At 43.5% G+C, this 23,992-nt stretch overlaps 1 protein-coding gene across 2 annotated transcripts in view; it reads left to right on the top strand.

The window, feature by feature from the left end:
* Nucleotides 1-23,992, top strand: part of LOC126411141 (uncharacterized) — a 160,462-nt gene that overhangs the window by 87,175 nt on the left and 49,295 nt on the right. For both annotated transcript variants that reach the window (XM_050081342.1, XM_050081341.1), the window contains exon 2: nucleotides 13,847-14,050. In XM_050081342.1, the coding sequence (XP_049937299.1) occupies nucleotides 13,855-14,050 (196 nt within the window). In that variant the 5' untranslated portion in view covers nucleotides 13,847-13,854. The remainder of the gene's footprint in view (nucleotides 1-13,846; nucleotides 14,051-23,992) is intronic.

Below are 23,992 nucleotides of genomic sequence, written 5' to 3'. Positions count from 1 at the left end.
CGCTGAGGGATGCGAGAGGTAACAGTCACTGGAGGTAGCGTCACACTGAGAGGCACATGTAGAAAAGAAACAGGTCGCGCCATCCAGTAACAATCGAAGATAACAACTGCTTAATTTTTTGAAAAATATTTGAAATAGCATATAAGTGTTAATCTCAAATATCAGTAGCCAGTATAATGTAAATTGACAAATTATATAGGACAATGCAAGAGCAAGATATTAGGTACATTTTAACGCGAAATAATTTCTGTCTAATAAATGAGAAGGAGAGAGAGAGAATGATATCTTGGAGTCTACTCCGGCGAAAAACGGGGACTCAACTATAGGCTTTCTAGGTAACCGATTTATACTATTAAAATTTTTTATTACGAAATTGCAATTGTTCATTAAGGATGAAACCATCATTAAGAGAAAGGTCTTCGAAAATTTCTAACCCTTCAATAATATTATCGAATAGTGCGAACAGTGCGTACTATGGCGAGTGGTGGATGCATGTGGTTGGCGCACCCCCCTCCCCCCTACCCGCCCCTTGCGGGACCCGCATTGCCACCCGCGCCGCCCCATTAGTCAGCCCGCACGCTATTCGTTCGTTTCTTTCAAGCCAGACGACTCGACTGAATCAAGTTATCGAGTAGTAGTACTTTCTTATGCAGTACGCGCGTCCACGTAATCGTACACGACTGGCCATTAAAATTGCTACACCCCGAAGATGACGTGCTACAGACGCGAAATTTAACCGACACGAAGAAGATGCTGTGATATCCAAATGATTAGCTTTTCAGAGCATTCAGTCAATGTTGGCGCCGGTGGTGACACCTGAAACGTGCTGACATGAGGAAAGTTTCCAACCGATTTCTCATACACAAACAGCAGTTGACCGGCGTTGCCTGGTGAAACGTTGTGATGCCTCGTGTAAGGAGAAGAAATGCCTGCCATCATCGCGACATTGCTGCTCGTGTTGGTCGAGATCCAATGACTGTTAGCGGAATATGGAGTCGGTGGGTTCAGGAGGGTAATACGTAACGCCTTGATGGATCCCAACGGTCTCGTATCACTAGCAGTTGAGATGACAGGCATCTTATCCGCATGGCTGTAACGGATCGTGCAGCCACGTCTCGATCCCTGAGTCAACAGATGGGGGCGTTTGCAAGACAATAACCATCTCCACGAACAGTTCGACGACGTTTGCAGCAGCATGGACTATCAGCTCGGAGACCATGGCTGTGGTTACCCTTCACGCTGCATCACAGACAGGAGCGCCTGCGATGGTGTACTCAACGACGAACCTGGGTGCACTAATGGCAAAACGTCATTTTTTCGGACGAATCCAGGTTCTGTTTACAGCATCGTGATGGTCGCATCCGTGTTTGGCGACATGGCGGTGAACGCACATTGGAAGCGTGCATTCGTCATCGCCATACTGACGTATCACCCGGCATGATGGTACGGGATGCCATTGGTTACACGTCTCGGTCACCTCTTGTTCGCATTGACGGCAATTTGAACAGTGGACGTTACATTTCAGATGTGTTACGACCCGTGGCTCTACCCTTCATTCGATCCCTGGGAAATCCTACATTTCAGCAGGATAATGCGCGACCGCATGTTGCAGGTCCTGTACAGGCCTTTCTGGATACAGAAAATGTTCGACTGCTGCCCTGGCCAGCACATTCTCCAGATCTCTCACCAACTGGTAACGTCTGGTCGATGGCCGAGCAACTGACTCGTCACAATACGCCAGTCACTATTCTTGATGAACTGTGGTATCGTGTTGAACCTGCATGGGCAGCTGTACCTGTACACGCCATCGAAGCTCTGACTCAATGCCCAGGCGTATCAAGGCCGTTATTACGGCCAGAGGTGGTTGTTCTGGGTACTGATTTCTCAGGATTTATGCACCCAAATTGCGTGAAAATATAATCACATGTCAGTTCGAGTATAATATATTTGTCCAATGATACCCGTTTATCATCTGCATTTCTTCTTGGTGTAGCAATTTTAATGGCCAGTAGTGTATTTTGTACGTTTCTGCCTGGTACATAAATAGCTAACACGTACCTACAAGAAAGGTCCCGGCCACGCTCGTGATCTCGATACGCTATTCTGTCTGGCATTTGTTCGAGAAAAGTCGCGAATATTCCACTGTTTTGTGATTAAAAAGAGACTAGTGGGAGAGAATCTTCAATACAAGCAGACGAGCGTAAATGCCCTTAATGTTCGTGATTCTGTTATGCAAGCATTGTGCACACGCTATACAAAATATCTGCTTATCTACCTGCATCTATTGCTACAGTAGAAATAAGTTTTTCAACATTGCGGCGTACAATGACATGGCTGAGGTCGACAATGGAGGAGGACCGACTTAATGCCTTAGCTCTGTTGAACACTCATCCTGACATTGTCTTATTGACAACGTAATTAACCAATTTGCCAGGAAGAATAGGCGCATAGAATACATCGTTTAAGAAAGAGAACCACAATTGTAACTTTTTTATATCATAAGATGGCATTTTCTTGTATACGTGTATAACAATCAAAAGATGGTTCAAATGGCTCTGAGCATTATGGGACTTAACATCTGAGGTCATCAGTCCCATAGAACTTAGAACTACTTAAGCCTAACTAACCTAAGGACATCACACACATCCATGCCAGAGGCAGGGTTCGAATTGCGACCGTAGCGGTCGCGCGGTTCCGAAATGAAGCGCCTAGAACCGCTCAGCGACAGCAGCCGGCGTATAATAATCACAATAAAACTTCCTTAAACGTTGCTTGTGACTTGATTATTTTTTATTACACTGAAAGAGAAGGTAGCTCAAGATATCTTTAGCGCCTCCTCCCTGGCGCTTTTCTATATCCGCCACTGTGACCCAAAGTTTCTTCACGATAAGTTAAAAAAATCTTATGTATTTGAAAATAGTTATTCAATTTCTAACAGAGAATCTTGTTAATAAAATAAAATACTTATATTGAGCTCAAAATGCAAAGTTATTTTCGTTTGATATTAAAATTCTTTGTACGAACTTACCTGTCTAAACAACTTTGGTTTCTGTGGAAAAAATTACGACTTTTCAAAAAAGAGATTTGTGATGATCAGATTACTGATCTTGAAGAGTTAGGAATAATCGTGTATTTTTTGATGAAGACACCCTTTGTCGGTGTCGAAACCTGGTAAAAGTAAAATTTTGTTGCAACCCGTTCACTGTTTTATGCCTTCATGTGTGTAAATATTTTAATATCTTTACCTGAAGAACAGCAACACTGTTCCTCCTGTGCGTCCTTCTGGGGAGGAGGGCGAGGGGAGGGGTCGGTGGCAATGATTGATATCGAGAGATGCATTACTTGGTTGGCTGGTTTGGGGGATTAAAGGGACCAGATTGCTACGGTCATCGGTCCCTTGTTCCATGACTTGAAAACACCCACACAGAGTAAAAACGAATTATGGAAAAGACGACAGACGACACAGGACAAGAAAGACTTAGATCAGACAAAACGAATTAAAATCACACAGAGTGTGACAGTGGTTGGCCGACCATAGAGATAAAAAAAGGAAAAGCCAACCACCGAGAAACACACTAAAACTCAATCTAAAATCGTAGGCCAAAGGCCAGACTAAAAACAAAACAAAAAAAAACTAACACTCAGTGTTGTTTGTTGTGGTCTTCAGTCCTGAGACTGGTTTGATGCAGCTCTCCATGCTACTCTATCCTGTGCAAGCTCCTTCAACTCCCAGTACCTATTGCAACCTACATCCTTCTGAATCTGCTTAGTGTATTCATCTATTGGTCTCCCTCTACGATTCTTACCCTCCACGCTGCCCTCCAGTACTAAACTGATGATCACTTGATGCCTCAGAACATGTCCTACCAACCGACCCCTTCTTCTAGTCAAGTTGTGCCACAAACTTCTCTTCTCCCCAATCCTATTCAATACCTCCTCATTAGTTACGTGATCTACCCACCTAATCTTCAACATTCTTCTGTAGCACCACATTTCGAAAGCTTCTATTCTCTTCTTGTTTAAACTATTTATTGTCCATGTTTCACTTCCATACATGGCTACACTCCATACAAATACTTTCAGAAACGACTTCCTGACACTTAAATCAATACTCGATGTTAACAAATTTCTCTTCTTCAGAAAGGCTTTCCTTGCCGTTGCCAGTCTACGTTTTATATCCTCTCTACTTCTACCATCATCAGTTATTTTGCTCCCCAAATAGCAAAACTCCTTTACTACTTTAAGTGTTCATTTCCTAATCTAATTCCCTCAGCATCACCCGACTTAATTCGACTATAGTCCATTATCCTCGTTTTGCTTTTGTTGATGTTCATCTTATATCCTTTCAAGACACTGTCCATTCCGTTCAACTGCTCTTCCAAGTCCTTTGCTGTCTCTGACAGAATTACAATGTCATCGGCGAACCTCAAAGTTTTTATTTCTTCTCCCTGGGTTTTAATACCTACTCCAAATTTTTCTTTTAATTTCTTTACTGCTTGCTCAATATACAGATTGAATAACATCGGGGAGAGGCTACAACCCTGTCTCATTCCCTTCTCAACCACTGCTTCCCTTTCGTGCCCCTCGACACTCATAACTGCCATCTGGTTTCTGTACAAATTGTAAATAGCCTTTCGCTCCCTGTATTTTACTCCTGCCACCTTTAGAAGTTGAAAGAGAATATTCCAGTCAACATTGTCAAAAGATTTCTCTAAGTCTAATGCTAGAAACGTAGGTTTGCCTTTCCTTAATCTTTCTTCTAAGATAAGTCGTAGGCTCAGTATTGCCTCACATGTTCCAACATTTCTACGGAATCCAAACTGATCTCCCCCAGGTCGGCTTCTACCAGTTTTTCCATTCGTCTGTAAATAATTCGCGTTAATATTTTGCAGCTGTGACTTATTAAACTGATAGTTCGGTAATTTTCACATCTGTCAACACCTGCTTTCTTTGGGATTGAAATTATTATATTCTTCTTGACGTCTGAGGGTATTTCGCCTGTCTCGTAAATCTTGCTCACCAGATGGTAGAGTTTTGTCAGGACTGGCTCTCCCAAGGCCGTCAGTAGTTCTAATGGAATGTTGTCTACTCCCGGGGCCTTGTTTCGACTCAGGTCTTTCAGTGCTCTGTCAAACTCTTCACGCAGTATCGTATCTCCCATTTCATCTTCACGTACATCCTCTTCCATTTCCATAATATTGTCCTCAAGTACATCGTCCTTGTATAGACCCTCTATATACTCCTTCCACCTTTCTGCTTTCCCTTCTTTGCTTAGAACTTGGTTTACATCTGAGCTTTTGATATTCATACAAGTGGCTCTCTTTTCTCCAAAGGTCTCTTTAATTTTCCTGTAGGCAGTATCTATCTTACCCCTAGTGAGATAAGCATCTACATCCTTACATTTGTCCTCTAGCCATCCCTGCTTAGCCATTTTGCACTTCCTGGCGATGTCATTTTTGAGACGTTTGTATTCCTTTTTGCCTGCTTCATTTACTGCATTTTTATGTTTCCTCCTTTCATCAATTAAATTCAATATTTCATCAGTTACCCAAGGATTTCTACTAGCCCTCGTCTTTTTACCTGCTTGATTCTCTGCTGCCTTCACTACTTCATCCCTCAGAGCTACCCATTCTTCTTCTACTGTATTTCTTTCCCCCATTCCTGTCAATTGCTCCCTTATGCTCTCCCTGAAACTCTGTATAACCTCTGGTTTAGTCAGTTTATCCAGATCCCATCTCCTTAAATTCCCACCTTTTTGCAATTTCTTCAGTTTTAATCTACAGTTCATAACCAATAGATTGTGGTCAGAGTCCTCATCTACGTGATAAAAAAACCCTGCCCGAATAAAACGCAAAACTAAGCCTGCCATGGCAGTGTCATTTGTTAAAAGCGCAGGGAGCGTGTCAGGCAGCGCAAACGTCTGCCTGGGCACAGCTAAAAGTGGACACTCCACCAAAATGCGGACCACCGTCAAAACGGATCCGCAGCGACATAGAGGTGGGTCCTCACGGCGCAATAAGTGGCCGTGCGTCATCAGAGTGTGCCCACTGCGCAGCCGGCGGAGGACAACAGACTCCTTGCGAGAGACCCGCATGGATGACCGCCACACAGTCGTCGTCTCCTTGATAGGACGGAGTTTGTTTGGCGTGGTCAGGTTGCGCCATTCAGTGTCCCAAAGTTGGAAAACTTTGCGGCGTAAGATCGCTCGCAAATCAGTCTCCGGGAGGCCAATTTACAGAGATGGTTTACTGGTGGCCTGTTTGGCCAGGCTGTCATCGTGTTCATTGCCGGGTATCCCAACATGGCCTGGGATCCACACAAAGACCACAGAGCGGCCGCAACGGGCAAGAGTATGGAGGGACTCCTGGACAGGCATCACCAGACGAGAGCCCGGAAGCACTGGTCGATAGCTCGTAAACTGCTCAAGGAGTCGCTACAGATAACGAAGGACTCACCTGAGCAGGGGCGGATATACTCTAGGGCACGAAAGATGGCGACCAGCGCAACAGTGAAAACGCTGCTGCCAGCCGGCAATGAATGTTGTTCGTAATGGTCCCCTAGAGTGAGAGCATAACCGACACGACCAGCTGCCATCGAACCGTCAGTGTAAACAACGCCAGAGCCCTGATACGTGGCAAGGATGGAAAGAAAGCGGCGGCGGAAGGCCTCCGGAGGGACTGAGTCCTTCGGGCCCTGTGCCAATTCGAGCCGAAGGCAAGGGCGAGGCACACACCACAGAGGTGTACGCAGAGGGGCCCGGAAAATAGGTTGAAGAGGGAAAACCCCAAGCCCGGAGAGAAGCTCTCTGACGCGGACCGCGATCGAACAACCCGACCGGGGCCGACGTTCTGGGAGACGGACGACCGACTGTGGGAACAGAATACGATAATTAGGATGCCACGGCAAGCTACAAACATGCGTAGCATAAACGGCCAGTAAAAGTTGGCGCCGTAACCGCAGTGGAGGGACACCTGCCTCCACAAGTATGCTGTCCACAGGGCTGGTCCGGAAAGCACCTGTGGCAAGTCGGATCCCGCTGTGAAGGATTGGTTCCAGCACCCGCAACGCAGATGGGGATGCTGAACCAAAGCCACAAAATTCTCCTGAAGATGATTGCCCGATTGGTTGCCATCCAAAAACATCGAGGCTAGGAGTCAACACCATCCAGCTACAATACCGACAGTTTATGGAATACTAATTACGTTGGAAAAACTTCAAGATATGCATGGCTTATGTCCTTGTGATTAGGGAGTAACACCGTAAACTCCTGCACGAAACCAGGATCGTGAAATCTCTCGTTACTGCTTAGAGTGAGGCTCATCACGCTTTCTGGCATGCCCCTCACTGGAGTTTATCGAGCCCTTCTGTAATTCCATTGCGATCTCTTAACAAACCCACTACAAATCATGTTGTTGTTATTAGACTCATTTCAACGTCATCGGTTCTTCTTACTCGGTAAGGACCTCAAGCTAAGTCATAAGCTAAAAAGTGCGTCGGATGAGTGTTTTGAATGTGCTAGCCTAAACAGATACGCTGCACATACTCGTATTCCTACCGATTACGGTACTGAGGTGTTTTCTTCATTTTTATATTGTTTTATGTGGCCCATCCAAGACATTTCATCCACATGATTCTCTCTTGTTTTTTTTTTTTTTTTTTTTTTTTTTTTTTTTTTTTTTTTTTTTTTTTTTTTTTTTGTCTGACAACGCTCGCTGTGATGGATTTACTGCTTCTGAAGCTCATACCCTAAACACTACACAGATTGTCCACTATTGTAAGGATTCTGCCTATTTCCTCAACGTGTCCTCCAGTTGCCACCACCAAGCGAGGTGAGACACTGGGTTTTCTTTCGGAAAGACCAATATTATCTATTAATTTATATGTAACTTTCCGTATCAGATTTTTCATTCCTTACTCAGTGAGCACAGTACGAGATGTTGGAGTATGCTGGTTTGTTTGTGAACTAGCATTGAGATGAGGGGTTCAAAATTGGAAAATATGTACCGGAAGGAGTCTCCACATTCGGATTTGTCTTACAAACAAAGAAAAACTCCAGAAACCATTGGTTAGAGGTTGGGTTTTTTATTTAATTTTTGTTTTATTGCTGTTAAAATACTGCTGCAGTCTTTCATAAATAATAAGTTTTAACTTACGTTTGCCTATTCAATAAATTACTTTTTCTGAAGTATAGTCACATCAGCTGAAAAATGCTCTTGTTGTAGCGTAGAAAGCGAGAATGTTCTTATCCTTCTGACATAACAGTGGGGAATCCACTGCCTCAATTATCGTGTCGCCTTCCTCACCAAAAACACTGGCATGTGAACATATATGCGCTTTTTTAACACAAAACATTCTAAATCCTTTGCCCAGTCTCTCTGTGTAGAGAAGCCTTCATTCTCAGCATCTCCCTCTCACTGCATTGTTTATATATGTTGCTCTCCCTCTCCTTTTTCTCCCACTGGCACTTTCTCCTGTCTGTCTCTCCTACTAACACTGTCTTCATTCCTTTCGCTGGCTCTTCCTTACCACATCTTCTTCTCTGTCTCTTTCACTGTCTCTCTGTCCCACTGGCATAATCTATGTTCCGTACTATTTTCTCTTCCACTACCACTGTCTCTTTCTTACTTTTATTTTGCTGTCTTTCTCTTCATCCACCAACGTCTCCTCTCCACACATGTCCTTGGGAATGGATTGTCCGGATTTTTGACCACAACACTGGGCAATTTTAGTGCGTGGTTGAAGGGGATGGGGGAAAGTGGTCAAATTTTTTTTCTTGTTAAAGGTCGTCTGTCTGTCTGGGTGGGTCAAGACCCGTTCCCACCGTTCAAATCTGTGTATGGTCTCCACTTATCTCTCTTTTTCATTTCCACTGCTCTCTCTTTTGCTCCCAATGCTATCTCCAACCATCTATCCCCTTCTCTTTTATTTCCACTATCTCTCACTGACCATCAATATCTCCACTCTCTATGGCTCGCACTGCTAATGCCTTCATCAATCTCTCTCTTTATCTTTCACTGCTACATTCTCTCACCCACAGTCTTCGCATTATTTGGGCTCCAACAGGACCATTTTTCAGCCGGTTCCCTTCTTTTCCTTGTTACAGTAGGGCGTGCTGCTTATACACTACGCTACTGGCCATTAAAGTTGCTACCACCCGCAACAAATGCAGATGATAAACGGGTATTCATTGGACAAATATATTATACTAGAACTGACATGTGATTACATTTTCACGCAATTTGGGTGCATAGATCCTGAGAAATCAGTACCCAGAACAACCACCTCTGGCCGTAATAACGGCCTTGATACGCCTCGGCATTGAGTCAAACAGAGCGTGGATGGCGTGTTCAGGCACAGCTGCCGATGCAGCTTCAGCACGATACCACAGTTCATCAAGAGTAGTGACTGACGTATTGTGACGAGCCAGTTGCTCGGTCATCATTGACCAGACGTTTTCAGTTGGTGAGAGATGTGGAGAATATGCTGGCCAGGGCAGCAGTCGAACAATTTCTGTATCCGGAAAGGACCGTACAGGACCTGCAACATGCGGTCGTGCATTATCCTGCTGAAATGTAGGATTTCGCAGAGATCGAATGAAGGGTAGAGCCACGGGTCGTAACACATGTGAAATGTCACGTCCACGTTCAAAGTGCCATCAATGCAAACAAGATGTGACCGACACGTGTAACCAATGGCACCTTATACCATCAAGCCGGGTGATACGCCAGTATGGCGATTACGAATACACGCTTCCAATGTGCGTTCACCGCGATGTCACCAAACACGGATGCTACCATCATGATGCTGTAAACAACCGAAAAAATAACTTTTTGCCATTTGTGCACCCAGGTTCGTCGTTGAGTACACCATCGCAGCGTCAAAGGTAACCGCAGCCACGGTCTCCGAGCTGATAGTCCATGCTGCTGCAAACGTCGTCGAACTGTTCGTGCAGATGGTTGTTGTGTTGCAAACGTCCCCATCTGTTGACTCAGGGATCGAGACGTGGCTGCACGATCCGTTACAGCCATGCGGATAAGATGCCTGTCATCTCGACTGCTAGTGATACGAGGCCGTTGGGATCCAGCACGGCGTTCCGTACTACCCTCCTGAACCCACCGATTCCATATTCTTCTAACAGTAATTGGATCTCGACCAACGCGAGCAGCAATGTCGCGATATGATAAACCGCAATCGCGATAGGCTACAATCCGACCTTGATCAAAGTCGGAAACGTGATGGTACGCATTTCTCCTCCTTACACGAGGCATCACAGCAACGTTTCACCAAGCAACGCCGGTCAACTGGTGTTTGTGTATGAGAAATCGGTTGGAAACTTTCCTCATGTCAGCACGTTGTAGGTGTCGCCACCGGCGCCAACCTTGACTGAATGCTCTGAAAAGCTAATCATTTGCATATCACAGCATCTTCTTCGTGTCGGTTAAATTTTGCGTCTGTAGCACGTCATCTTCGTGGTGTAGCGATTTTAATGGCCAGTAGTGTATAAAACGAATTCTGTAGGCCAGTAAAGTTTTAACTGTTTATTTATACACTTCAACGCATTTACACATTTTGGAACATACGAGAGCCGTTCAATAAGTAACGCAACACGTTTATTTTTGAAAGCAGGTTGATTTTATTCAGGATTCCAGTACACTATATTATTCCCCACTCTTTTGGCTACAAAACTGTATTTCTCAACATACTGGGCGGGCCTGTATGCCCACATGGTACCATTCTACTCGTCGACGTCGGAGTCAACGTCTTGTTGCTTCAGTAACCTCCCCGCCATTCGCGTATTGCATTCCCACGGAATGCGTCCTTCATTGGGTAAAATAGATGGAAGTCGGAAGGCGCGAGATCCGGATTGTACAGTGGATGAGGAAGAACAGTTCAGTTAAGCTTTGTGAGCTCCTCTCGTGTGCGCAGACTTGTGTGAGGCCTTGCATCGTCATGGGGAAGGAAGTTCATTTGCATTTCTAAAGGGACGAACACGCAGAAGTCGTTTCTTCGGTTGTCTGAGGGTTGAACAATTCACTTCATTGTCGATTACTGCACCGTGTGGGAATTCATCAAACAGAATAATCCTTTCTGAATCCCAGAAGACCATCGCCATGACTTTAAAGGCTCAGAGTGCGACTTTGAACTTTTTCCTCGGAAGGGAGCTAGTGTGGCGCCACTTCACGGATTGCCGTTTTGTTGCCGGTTCGAAGTGATGGACCCATGTTTCGTAGCCTGTGACGAATTTCGACAGTAAATTTTTGCGATCAGCCTCGTAACGCGCAAGCATTTGGGCGTAGATGGTCCTTCGTTTCTCTTTAGTGCGCAGTGGGCACACACCTTTGAGTACCCCAACTTTGTTGCAATGATGAGACGCCTCGCCCAGCGACTCACCGTGCTTTTGTTCAATGTCAGGGGCACGAACGCACTCTGCAGGGTCTATGAATATGTGCTGTACTCTGGTTTTCCGACAAAAGAAACTCAGTTAAACGTCTCTGCTTGGAACGCACCTCCGTTAAACACTCCATTTTGAAGGTTACGTGTAGCGCCGCCACCTATCAGAGCTTCATGAGGATATAGAGGCTGAAGCGAGAATACTCCACGATGTCCCACGACAAATTCCGCTTTTTTTTTTTTTTTTTTTTTCAAGCAAAATTGGCCGAGCAAAGATATGTGTTGCATTACTTATTGAACGCCCCTCGTGTATACAACAAATAAGTACTACATAACGTGAACACAACCTCGTCTCCAATCCAACGCAAGTTACTTTACACAAAAATGCACATTTTTAGGCTACATCTACTGTATACTAAAAATGCGGTGTTTGATTTACACCTACAAAGAATTGCTTGTGACAAAACAATTTTTGTAAGGTCTTTACCCCGCTAGATGGCTCTGTCGAATAATCTCCAAGTCAAGACAGACTGTATAGGCATGAAATGCCCATTGTACAGAGACAGAGGGTCATAAAGTCTCATTGCTGAAAAAATGGCGACTAGAAACATAGTTTTGTGGCCTCAGAATCCTTGCGATTCAGTTTGGTCACTTGCCTCCCTCTTTGAGACCAACCAACCAACCTTGCGATGATCCCAGAACCCTTGCCGCGTTTTCACGTCAGTTGAAACTATGCATCAGATCGGGTATTACGCGCATATTTTACGCGGGCAAGAGCGATAACTTTGAACTTGTGGAACTCCGTGACGGATAATGATATCCAAAAACGTTTCGACAATGCCTGAGAACATCATATTCAAAACATATGGAAAAACTTTTACTATTTGTCATGAATAGAAATTATAGAAGTTGCCATCCCCACAACTAGTAATTTTGGTACCCAAAAATCATTGTTTTTCGGATGTACCTCAATATCGGATAAAGATTTTAGAAAACAGAAAGACTGCGCTTCTAGATAAAGGTCTAAGCAACGTACAGTTACAATTTGAGCCATTTCCTATGGTTATTTATGTTTCGAACTTCTGCGATAACACACGGTAAAAATTTCAACTGTTTGGCATGAATACATATTGTAGAAGAGGTTATATTCACAATTGGAACTTTAAGTACCCAAAAAACTCATGTTTTTTCGGCGTTTTCTCAGGAACCACCGCGAACAAATGGCGCTTTCATAAGCTGTCTAAAGTCTACCACAGAGGGCACGTAATGTAAAAAAATGGTTCAAATGGCTCTGAGCACTATGGGACTTAACATCTGTGGTCATCAGTCCCCTAGAACTTAGAACTACTTAAACCTAACTAACGTAAGGACAGCACACACGTCCATGCCCAACGCAGGATTCGAACCTGCGACCGTAGCGGGCACGCGGTTCCAGACTGAAGTGCCTAGAACCGCACGGCCAGAACGGTCGGCCGTAATGTGAAAGAACCAAACGATTTCCTCAGTTTGCCTGGGCTGGAGAGAGTGTGTAATGTTTAAATTATGACTCTATACTGGAGGATAGCTACGATATTACTTTCCTTCCGATAGGTATACAAATGGTCGCTAGTCCAAGGACTATCTAAAACATTTGATCCCTTACCTCTGTGATCAATAGAACCCGAGATATGACCCTCTGAAAAACTGCGTTCTCGCCTGCAGCATTTTGGAACATATTGCTACTATTCACTATCGTGCAGGGATCGATTCTTCGATTTAAAGACCCTGAATATAAAGAATTAAATGTGAGAAATTATTTTAATTGCGTCAAATCGTTCAGGGTATGGTGCCACTTCTTAGAAATCAAAATTAAACGAGGTAAAAATCAACATTTGTTCCCTGCTGGTAAGTTGATTTGCGTCGTAATATATTGATGCTGCTATGTTTATGTACTGTCACACTGTGATACTATTCTATTCCAGCAGATAAGCAGCTGACAATCCTTTTTAATATATGTACTGAGAGGCCAAACTTACAACTCATCATTTTCTTCTAAATTCTTGTCCGAAAAGGCGTCGGAAGGCCCAACGGTACCGACCGACCGCCGTGTCATCCTCAAATATATGTTCGTCACTGTATACGGATATGGAGAGGCACGATGTTAGCACACAGCTCTCCTAGCCGTTGTCAGTTTTCGTGACCGGAGTTGCAACTTCTCAATCAGGTAGCTTATTGGCCTCACAAGGGCTGAGTGCATTCCGCTTGCCAACAACGGTCGGCGGACCCACACGGTCACCCGTCCAAGTGCTACCCAAACCCGAAGCGCGTAACGTCTGTGATCTGACGGGAGGCGGTGGTACCACTGCGGCAAGCCCGTTGGGGTTTTCTTCTGACATAAGTTGAAATGTAAATTATGTATGTTTGATCGCTGTTGTAATTTATTATGGAGCAGCTCATGGGGAAATTCGTGTTTCAGCGACCAACATGAGCAACCAGAAGAAGCAGAAGCTGCGGCTTGTGACTTACATGTGCCCCAGCCACCCGGTGGAAATGTACGAGCTGATCATGACGTACCTGGAGCGCTACACTGGGCTGGAAGCCACTCTCCAGTATGAGTCCAGAAGAGCTGGCCCCCTCCCGGGAAGAGTTGACCCCTTCACAGACGACACGGTCGACATAGGTAAGTACCGCCTGCTGCCCTGTTTTTGTGTTCGAGGAATAGCTCCACCGCAGCCATGACGTACAACTAAACTACTGGGGACTGTCACAGAAGAATGTACGAGGCTGGGAACTTAAATAGTGGCAACTGTGTATTCAGAACCGATGCAAAAGATTTACATGTTTGCACCTGTTAACTGTCCTTCAAAGTAGTCACCAGCGTTGTGTAGAATACGTTGCCAGTGAGCTGGAGAGACCGAATAGAGCAGCTGTAGGCGCCCGCGCGTTGTCGTGCAAAATGATAGGTGAGTTGCGCAGAAAGTGTCGCCGCTTCTTTCGCATAGCTGGCCGCAGGTGATGCTCCAAAAACGAACAGTAATAGTGTGCATTGACCGTCTGCAGCGGAGGAGCGTAATGCGTTAGGACAACACCATCACAGTCGTACACGAGAATCGCCGTAACGTTAGACCGCTCCATTCGCACCATCAACAGAACAGGCTCTGCTGACGGTATACTACGCCTTCCACATCCCTGGCAACGGATCCTACACAATGGTGATGACTACTTTGAAGGACAGCAACAGGTGCAAACATGTGACTGTTTTGTATAGGTTGTGAGTAAATAGTTGCCACTATTTAAGTTCCAATCCTCTTATTCAATGTGTGCACGTATTTCTCTCGGATTGTACGCCTGCAGTCAGCAAGCTACCTTACAGAGTGTGGCGGAAGATACTAAAGGTACCACAACGTCCCACCCCCACCCCCTCCCCACCAACAACCCACCGCCCCCCGACCTTCCCTGTTCCACTCGCGAATGGTGCTTAGGGGGAATAGATTGGTTGTCGGTAAACCACCATATTAGATTTAACTTCTCGGATTTTCTCGTTGCGGTCATTTCGCGAGACTTGGGGAGGGAGGAAGTAATGTCTGTAGTAATAACATGCACTTTCCAACACAGAATGGAAAAACTTAATAGAACTTGTTTGTAAGTGAGAATGAAAAATCAGTTATAAGGAGACTAAAGTAACATAAATTCAGCACTTAGATAAGAAAGTTATAGAAATTAATTATTAAGTCATAAAAGACAAAGTTTTTGTATTTAGGGTTATTGAAGACCACAACTGTATTGACAAACAAAGAAGTGAAGATTAAAAATTGATTGGGAACCTTTTGTAAAACTAAATAGATTTCGAACTTAAGCTTCCAGTGTATCTCAAACTAAAAGTTTAACTGTTTTGAATTATGCCACTGATACGTGACCCTTTAAAACAAAAAAATCAAAAAACTGACTGTTGCTCACTGATCATGAGGAGGCACTTACTGGGAATAATTAGGAGAGACAGAAAATAAACAAATGGATCAGGTACCAAATGGGAGGAAAGACATAATAATGATTTTAATGAAAAGGAAATGGAAGCGTGCAGCACATGTAGCCAGGTAATAATAATGGCGTGTGACTAGGGCCTCCCGTCGGGTAGACCGTTCGCCTGGTGCAGGTCTTTCGATTTGACGCCACTTCGGCGACTTGCGCGTCGATGGGGATGAAATGAGGATGATTTGGACAACACAACACCCAGTCCCTGAGAGGAGAAAATCTCCAGCCCAGCCGGGAATCGAACCCGGGCCCTTTGGATTGACATTCTGTCGCGCTGTCCACTTTTTTTTTCACTTTTGTTCGTTGCATCAGCTCGGGGCGGACGTCGTAAGACATCCGTTTAATTCGTTGTTGATGTATTAACTCAGTTTTGTTTTTTTTTATTACAGAGGGCAGCTAACCCTCTGACCGAACACGCTGAGCTACCCTGCCTGCATCATTCAGCTACCGGGGGCGGACATGTAGCCAGGTGAATACATGGTAGATGGACTGAGGAAGTTCTTTGTTGGGAATAGTGACAGACAGAGACGTCACAGTGACTTAATTGAAGCTGGATGAATGGCATTAGGAAACATGAAGGGTCAACGTAGCTGAGGACTGTAATGCATGGAAAATTCAACAGGCATTTGCAACAGAAGATGACATACATGGTGATGATAATGATGACGTGCAAAGATAAGTCAAATTATCCGTCCTCAGCAAACAGAGAATAACCATTGCAATATGGACATTACCTGTGACAACTAGTTGTGTAGTTCTTTGCCTCGACACAGAAATATCTGTGATAACAATTTTTTTTGTCTATGTTTTGGACAACGAAGTAAGTCAAGCGAAATAGTTTTGATTATGTAAATTTTTAAAACAGTCATATTACATGTAATTCATTCGTTGACAGTGGAAGCACTGACAAGTTTGAAGTACGAGGGTGGTTTGAAAAGTTTCTACGAATCATCACGAGAGGTCATCGCTATCGAACGAGTTGTTCACGTGATATTCATTGGACTGTTGCCTGTAAACACGTGCTATGTCAGTGCTCTTGGAAGAGAGCTGTGACGGTGACGTGGCTCTGTTGTTGTTCCCGCGTAGTGATTTGCGAAGATTGAAAAAATCGAGATTCGAGCAGTGATTGAGTACTTCGTAAAGAAAGGTATGAAAGCAAAGGACATTCATGCCAATTTACAGAATACGCTGGGGGACTATGTTCCTTCATATTCAACTGTTGCCAAGTGGACAAATGATTTCAAATTTGGTCGGGAGAGCTTAGATGATGATCCGCACAGTGGTCGGCCAAGATGTGTCACTACTCCAGAAATCATTGCAAAAGTGCGCAAAATGGTCATGGAGGATCGCCGATTGAAAGTGCGTGAAATTGCTCACGCTTGCCAGACATCATCTGAAAGGGTATATCACATTTTAACTGAAGAATTAGAAATGAAAAAAAATTGTCTACAAGATGGGTGCCGCGACTCTTGACGCACCCCCGCACACATGTGCCGTCGAATGGCAAAATTGCACGAACTAAGGTATGAATTGTTGCCACACCTATCTTATTCACCTGATATGGCTTCTTCAGATTTCCATCTCTTCCCAAAACTGAAAATTTTTCTTGGTGGACGAAGATTCTCTTCAAACGAAGAATTGATGGCCGAAGTTGACAACTATTTTGCAGGCCTGGAGGAAACTCGTTTTCGAGATGGGATCAAGGCACTGGAACATCGTTGGACCAAGTGCATTAAACTACAAGGAGACTACATCGTAAATAAAAAAAGTTGCAGTCATGTAAATACCTTTTTTTCTATTCCGTTCCGAAAACTTTGAAACCATCCTCGTATAATGTCGTTATCGTTTCCATATATCAATAAATGATGGTTTCCACAAGACTATTCGCAGCAAACACAAACATAGCCAAAGCCTTGCAGACAAACAAAAATTACACGAAACGAAATGTAGTGTGAGGAGGGCTATGCGAGAGGCGTTCAATGAATTCGAAAGTAAATTTCTATGTACTGACATGGCAGAAAATCCTAAGATATTTTGGTCTTATGTCAAAGCGGTAGGTGGATCAAAACAAAATGTCCAGACACTCTGTGACCAAAATGGTATTGAAACAGAGGATGACACACTAAAGACCGAAATACTAAATGTCTTTTTCCAAAGCTGTTTCACAGAAGAAGATTGCACTGTAGTTCCTTCTCTACATTGTCGCAAAGATGACAAAATGGTAGATATCGAAATATACGACAGAGGGATAGAAAAACAATTAAAATCGCTCAAAAGAGGAAAGGTCGCTGGACCTGATGGGATACCAGTTCGATTTTACACAGAGAACGCGAGGGAACTTGCCCCCCTTCTTGCAGCGGTGTACCATATGTCTCTACAAGAGCGTAGCGTTCCAAAAAAATGGAAAAGGGCAGAGGTTATCCCCGTTTTTAAGAAGGGACGTCGAACAGATATGCATAACTATAGACCTATATCTCTAACGTCGATCAGTTGTAGAATTTTGAAACACGTATTATGTTCGAGTATAATGACATTTCTGGAGACTAGAAATCTACTCTGTAGGAATCAGCATGGGTTTCGAAAAAGACGATCATGTGAAACCCAGCTCGCGCTATTCGCCAACGAGAATCAGAGGGTCATAGACACGAGTTCCCAGGTAGATGCCGTGTTTCTTAACTTCCGCAAAGCGTTTGACACGGTTCCCCACAGTCGTTTAATGAACAAAGTAAGAGCATATGGAACAATTGTGTGATTGAATTGAAGAGTTCCTAGATAACAGAACGCAGCATGTCATTCTCAATGGAGAGAAGTCTTCTGAAGTAAGAGTGATTTCAGGTGTGCCGCAGGGGAGTGTCGTAGGACCGTTGCTATTCACTATATATATAAATGACCTTGTGGATAACATCGGAAGTTCACTACGGCATTTTGCGGATGATGCTGTGGTACACTACTGGCCATTAAAATTGCTACACCACGAAGATGACGTGCTACAGACGTGAAATTTAACTGACAGGAAGAAGATTCTGTGATACGCAAATGATTAGCTTTTCAGAGCATTCACACAAGGTTGGCACCGGTGGCGACACCTACAACGTGCTGACATGAGGAAAGTTTCCAACTGATTTCTCATACACAAACACCAGTTGACCGGCGTTGCCTGGTGAAAAGTTGTTGTGTTGCCTCGTGTAAGGAGGAGAAATGCGTACCATCTCGTTTCCGACTTTGATAAAGGTCGAATTGTAGCCTATCGCGATTGCGGTTTATCGTATCGCAACGTTGCTGCTCGCGTTGGTCGAGATCCAATGACTGTTAGCGGAATATGGAATTGATGGGTTCAGGAGGGTAATACGGAACGCCGTGCTGGAACCCAACGGCCTCGTATCACTAGCAGTCGAGATGCCTGTCATCTTATCCGCATGGCTGTAAAGGATCGTGCAGCCACGTCTCGATCCCTGAATAAACAGATGGGGACGTTTGCAAGACAACAACCATCTGCACGAAGAGTTCGACGACGTTTGCAGCAGCATGGACTATCAGCTCGGAGTCCATGGCTGCAGTTACCCTTGACGATGCATCACAGACAGGAGCGCCTGCAATGGTGTACTCAACGACGAACCTGGCAAAACGTCATTTTCTCGGATGAATCTGGGTTCTGTTTACAGCATCATGTTGGTCGCATCCATGTTTGGAGACATCGCAGTGAACGCACATTGGAAGCGTGTATTCGTCATCGCCATAGTGTCGTATCACCCGGCATGATGGTATGGGGTGTCATTGGTTACACGTCTCCGTCACCTCTTGTTCGCATTGATGGCACTTTGAGCAGTGGACGTTACATTTCACATGTGTTACAACCCGTGGCTCTACCCTTCATTCGACCCCTGCGAAACCCTATATTTCAGCAGGATAATGCACGACCGCATGTTGCAGTCCTGTACGGGCCTTTCTGGATACAGAAAATGTTCGACTGCTGACCTGGCCAGCACATTCTCCAGATCTCTCACCAATTGAAAAAGTCTGGCCAATGGTGGCCGAGCAACTGGCTCATCACAATACGTCAGTCAATACTCTTGATGAACTGTGGTATCATGTTGAAGCTGCATTGGCAGCTGTACCTGTACACGCCATCCAAGCTCTGTTTGACTCAATGCCCAGGCGTATCAAGACCGTTGTTACAGCCAGAGGTGGTTGTTCTGGGTACTGATTTCTCAGGATCTATGCACCCAAACTGCGTGAAAATGTAATCGCATGCCAGTTCTAGTATAATATATTTGTCCAATGAATACCCATTTATCATCTGTATTTCTTCTCGGTGTAGCAATTTTAACGGCCAGTAGTGTATATGGAGAGGTTGTAACGATGGAAAATTGTACTGAAATGCAGGAGGATGTGCAACGAATTGACGCATGGTACAGGGAAGGCAATTGAATCTCAATGTAGACAAGTGTAATGTGCTGCAAATACATAGAAAGAAAGGTCCTTTATCATTTAGCTACAATATAGCAGGTCAGCAACTGGAAGCAGTTAATTCCATAAATTATCTGGGAGTAGGCATTAGGAGTGATTTAAAATGGAATGACCATATAAAATTAATCGTCGGTAAAGCAGATGCAAGACTGAGATTCATTGGAAGAATCCTAAAGAATAGCAGTCCAAAAACAAAGGAAGTAGGTTACAGTACACTTGTTTGCCCACTGGTTGAATACTGCTCACCAGTGTGGGATCCGTACCAGATAGGGTTGATAGAAGAGATAGAGAAGATCCAACGGAGAGCAGCGCGCTTCGTTACAGGATCATTTAGTAATTACAAAAGCATTATGGAGATGATAGATAAACTCCAGTGGAAGACTCTGCAAGAGAGATGCTCAGTAGCTCGGTACGGGCTTTTGTTGAAGTTTCGAGAGCATACCTTCACCTAGGAGTCAAGCAGTATATTGCTCCCTCCTACGTACATCTCACAGAGAGACCATGAGGATAAAATCAGAGAGATTAGAACTCACACAGAGGCATACCGACAACTTTCTTTCCACGAACAATACGAGACTGGAATAGAAGGGAGAACTTAGAGGTACTCAAGGTACCCTCAGCCACGCACCGTCAGGTGGCTTGCGGAGTAAGGATGTAGATGCAGATACAATTCTTTATGCAAAACTGCTATGCCAGAATACTTTAGCGTAATACAGGAAGATTTGCGGAAGACTGGTGATTGGTAGAGGCTGTCAGTTGAGCCTGAATGTAAACAATGGAACACATTTGTGCATAAACAGCTGAACAGACTCTTTGCATGTGCAACTGGTGATAAACCACTGTAAACAGTAACAATCATAAGATTCCTGGGAGTAACCGCCTGGAGTAACCTAAATTAGAATGACTATATAAATCAAATTGTAGGAAAAGCAGAGTCCATGCTGGGAGACATTTATCCACGTAACAAGTCTTTTACAAAACACTTGTAAGATCGGGTTCTGGAAACTGTATTGGACCAGAAGTACCCACAGGCACTCACCATAAGTTGGCTTATGAAGTATAGCTGCAGATGTAGATCATTACACGTACCTTCCTAGTATGTAGGTCGGTGCTCACCGTCTGAAATTGTTGACAGTTCTTTCAAATTGGTTCTTTCTTTATAACACTTACACTCACGAGAAATTGACTTTGAGACATCTTCCAAGTCATGTCCTGGACGAGTTGCACTGTGGCTCCCAGAAGGCATCAAAAGCTTGGGAGGTGCTCAACTCCTGCCCACAGATGAAGACTGGTTGGAGCTGGGTACAAGGCTTGCATGTCTCTCGAAGAAATCCCAGATGTGCTCAGTTAAGGTCTACTACACCTACACGTATATTCCACTAGACACTGTACAGTATGCAGCACAATGTAACGAGTATATTGATTTTCTGTTCTGCTCTATTAGCGTATTAAGTAAGGAAAAAATTACCATACAATCTGTGTGTCTCTGTACATGCCCATATTTTTCCCCAAACATTTATCCCGTCCATTAAGGGTTCTGCTTTTTCAGAACTTAGAAAATTTAATTCCATTAATTTGAATCTGTGCCTGGATGGCCTCTCTGACACCACAGTTATCAAGGTAACCTAAGGGAGGGAAGTCATATGCAGTATCTGTCTGTGAATCGCATAAACTTTGTTCTGTGTGAAATCGTATTTTAAATGTTTGCTTATTGTATTCTTTGACATGAAAACTGGTGGTCATTCCAGCATTTCCCTAAAGGAGCATGAAAAACTGTCTAAAACCAGTAGTTCAGAGTAGGGGTGGGGAAAAAACCAACCTGTTAAAACCAGTAACTTAGTTCCAAATAACCAATATTTTTCGGCATATGTTTCGAATCGGTTATAACAGGTGTTTTTTCTTATTTTTTACTCATAACCGAGTAAAAAGACTGAAATACCTATCAGCCATAGCAGCAGTGTTAAAATTATTCGTTTTTAATATTTTTTAAAAAAGGATTAATGTTTATTTGTAAAATTTGCTATGGTTTGGAAGATTGCATTATTACAGAAAATGGGAAAAGTGATAAGTGCTATTTTAAGTATAATACTAACAGAAACGAGCAACAACCACAAGGCATATTGCTGAGACAATAATATCTTCATTGCCGGTGTTGTGGCTGAAGGACACATATAAGTGTGATGTGCAACAAGAATTGCCACACCTGATCTGTACAGAAATTTCTCACTGTTGTTGCCGGACATCGGTTGTACTGCTGAATGGCACCAGCCCTATTCTGGAGATATTTTTCACATTATAACAGCATAGATTTCTGGTAGTGACATGTAGTGCATCAACAGTGATGTTTAGTTAACAAATTGAAATAAACAATGAATCTAGCTCTCACAGTGCCCCCCCCCCCCCCCCCCCCCCCTCCAAATCTGTCCTCATCTTCACGTGTGAATCTATATTCAACATTCTCCTCCATTTTGCATAGGTACAGTTCATGATGACAGATAATGCATAGGCTAGTAAAACAGTCAACTTACAAATATAATACACAGTATGAGTCAAAAGGAATTTACTACTTTGGAATGATATAGAAATTTATTGAGATAACTTATAGAATCAGTGGATGTGCTGTTTTGTAGTAAAAAACCTCAAGTTTAAATCACCTAGTACATCAGTACTCCATCCTGCCACCAAGAGCGCCAGCATAGTGAACAGTTAAAATGGCTGCTTCCATGGTGTGGACCCTGTTTGCTGTTTGTTTTGGTTTCGTGAAACGAACTCTGCACTAACTTTTCTGCATAAATTTTGCGCCAAATATGCTGAAGAGCCTCCAGCAGGCCTACAATTTATTCCTGATACAAAAACTTGGTTGAAATGGGCCATTCACTGTGGCATGATAATCACCAGGTACTTGTCTCTTTCTTCCTCATGGAGAAAACTATCATTGGTATTGTGTGTCTGGATACGTTTGAAAAATTTTAATTCTGCTGATCGATGAAGATGACAGAGATGGGATGGTTTACTACCAGCAAGACGATCCACCACCACATTTCCTCGCAGAAGTTCGAGGTTTCCTCGATAATCAATTCCCAGGTTGGTGGATTGCCTATGAAGGGCCAATTGCGTGGCCAACTCACTCCCTGGACTTGACATCATTGGTATTCTTTCTCTTGGGTTTCATTAAAGACGGTGTGTAAGTTTCTCCCCTACCAAACAATTTAGCCGACCTGAAAAATCGAATCTACAGTGCCATTGAACAAGTTACACCTGATTTGTTGTAACGAGTGTGGAAAGAAATCGATCACTGGTGGGATGTTTGCCAGATAACAAATGGTAGTCACATCGAATCAAAATGACACTTGACACTTTTATGTGAAACTTTGGGTAGTTTGCTACAAAATGAGTTTTTTAACGATTCTGTAAGTTATCTAAACAAATTTCTACTATCATTCCAAAGTTGTAGAGTCCTTTTTGATCAACCTGTACATGGATGGATAAAAATTGTACTCACTGAGTGGTGGCAGGAGAAAACACATATAAAAGTTAAGAAAATGTCAAGCTTTCAGAGTCATTGGCTCCTCCTCCTGGCAGAGGGCTTGAAGGGGAAGGAAGAGGGATGAAGGAAAAGGACTGGCAAGGTTTAGGAAATGGGGAGGTTTATGAAAAAGCTGCCCAGAACCTTGGGTCAGACACAATGACGGCATGAGAAAGAAAGACAACTTACAGAGTATCAAAGTATATAGTTAAATAGGTAACGCCGTGCAACAGTGAAAACGTAAACTGCATGAAACCAATTAAATTTTGTCAGTTCCAGTACACTGACAATGAATGTCAGAAAGAAAATTGAATTTTGGTTTGTTATTTATGAGGTTTTCATCAATAAAGAAAAATAGAAGAAATGTATTGTCACTGTATGTATAATTGTCACATATCAGAAGAATGAACAGTATAAAAATATTATTCAAAGTGCAGGTCATACATGTTCAATACTTTATTGTACTTCAGTTAGTACTGAAGGGGTAGTGATTGTAATTTGTCCTGAAGTTTTGCTGTAAAGTGATTTTTATATAACTCATGAAAACTTTTGTGAAGAAACTGAATCATAAAGCCAAAGTTTATAAGTACTTGAGGG

The sequence above is a fragment of the Schistocerca serialis genome, chromosome 1 (genome assembly GCF_023864345.2).
Source record: "Schistocerca serialis cubense isolate TAMUIC-IGC-003099 chromosome 1, iqSchSeri2.2, whole genome shotgun sequence".
Taxonomy (NCBI): domain Eukaryota; kingdom Metazoa; phylum Arthropoda; class Insecta; order Orthoptera; family Acrididae; genus Schistocerca; species Schistocerca serialis.
Note: the sequence above shows the minus strand (reverse complement) of the source record. Positions and strands in the feature narration are given on the sequence as shown.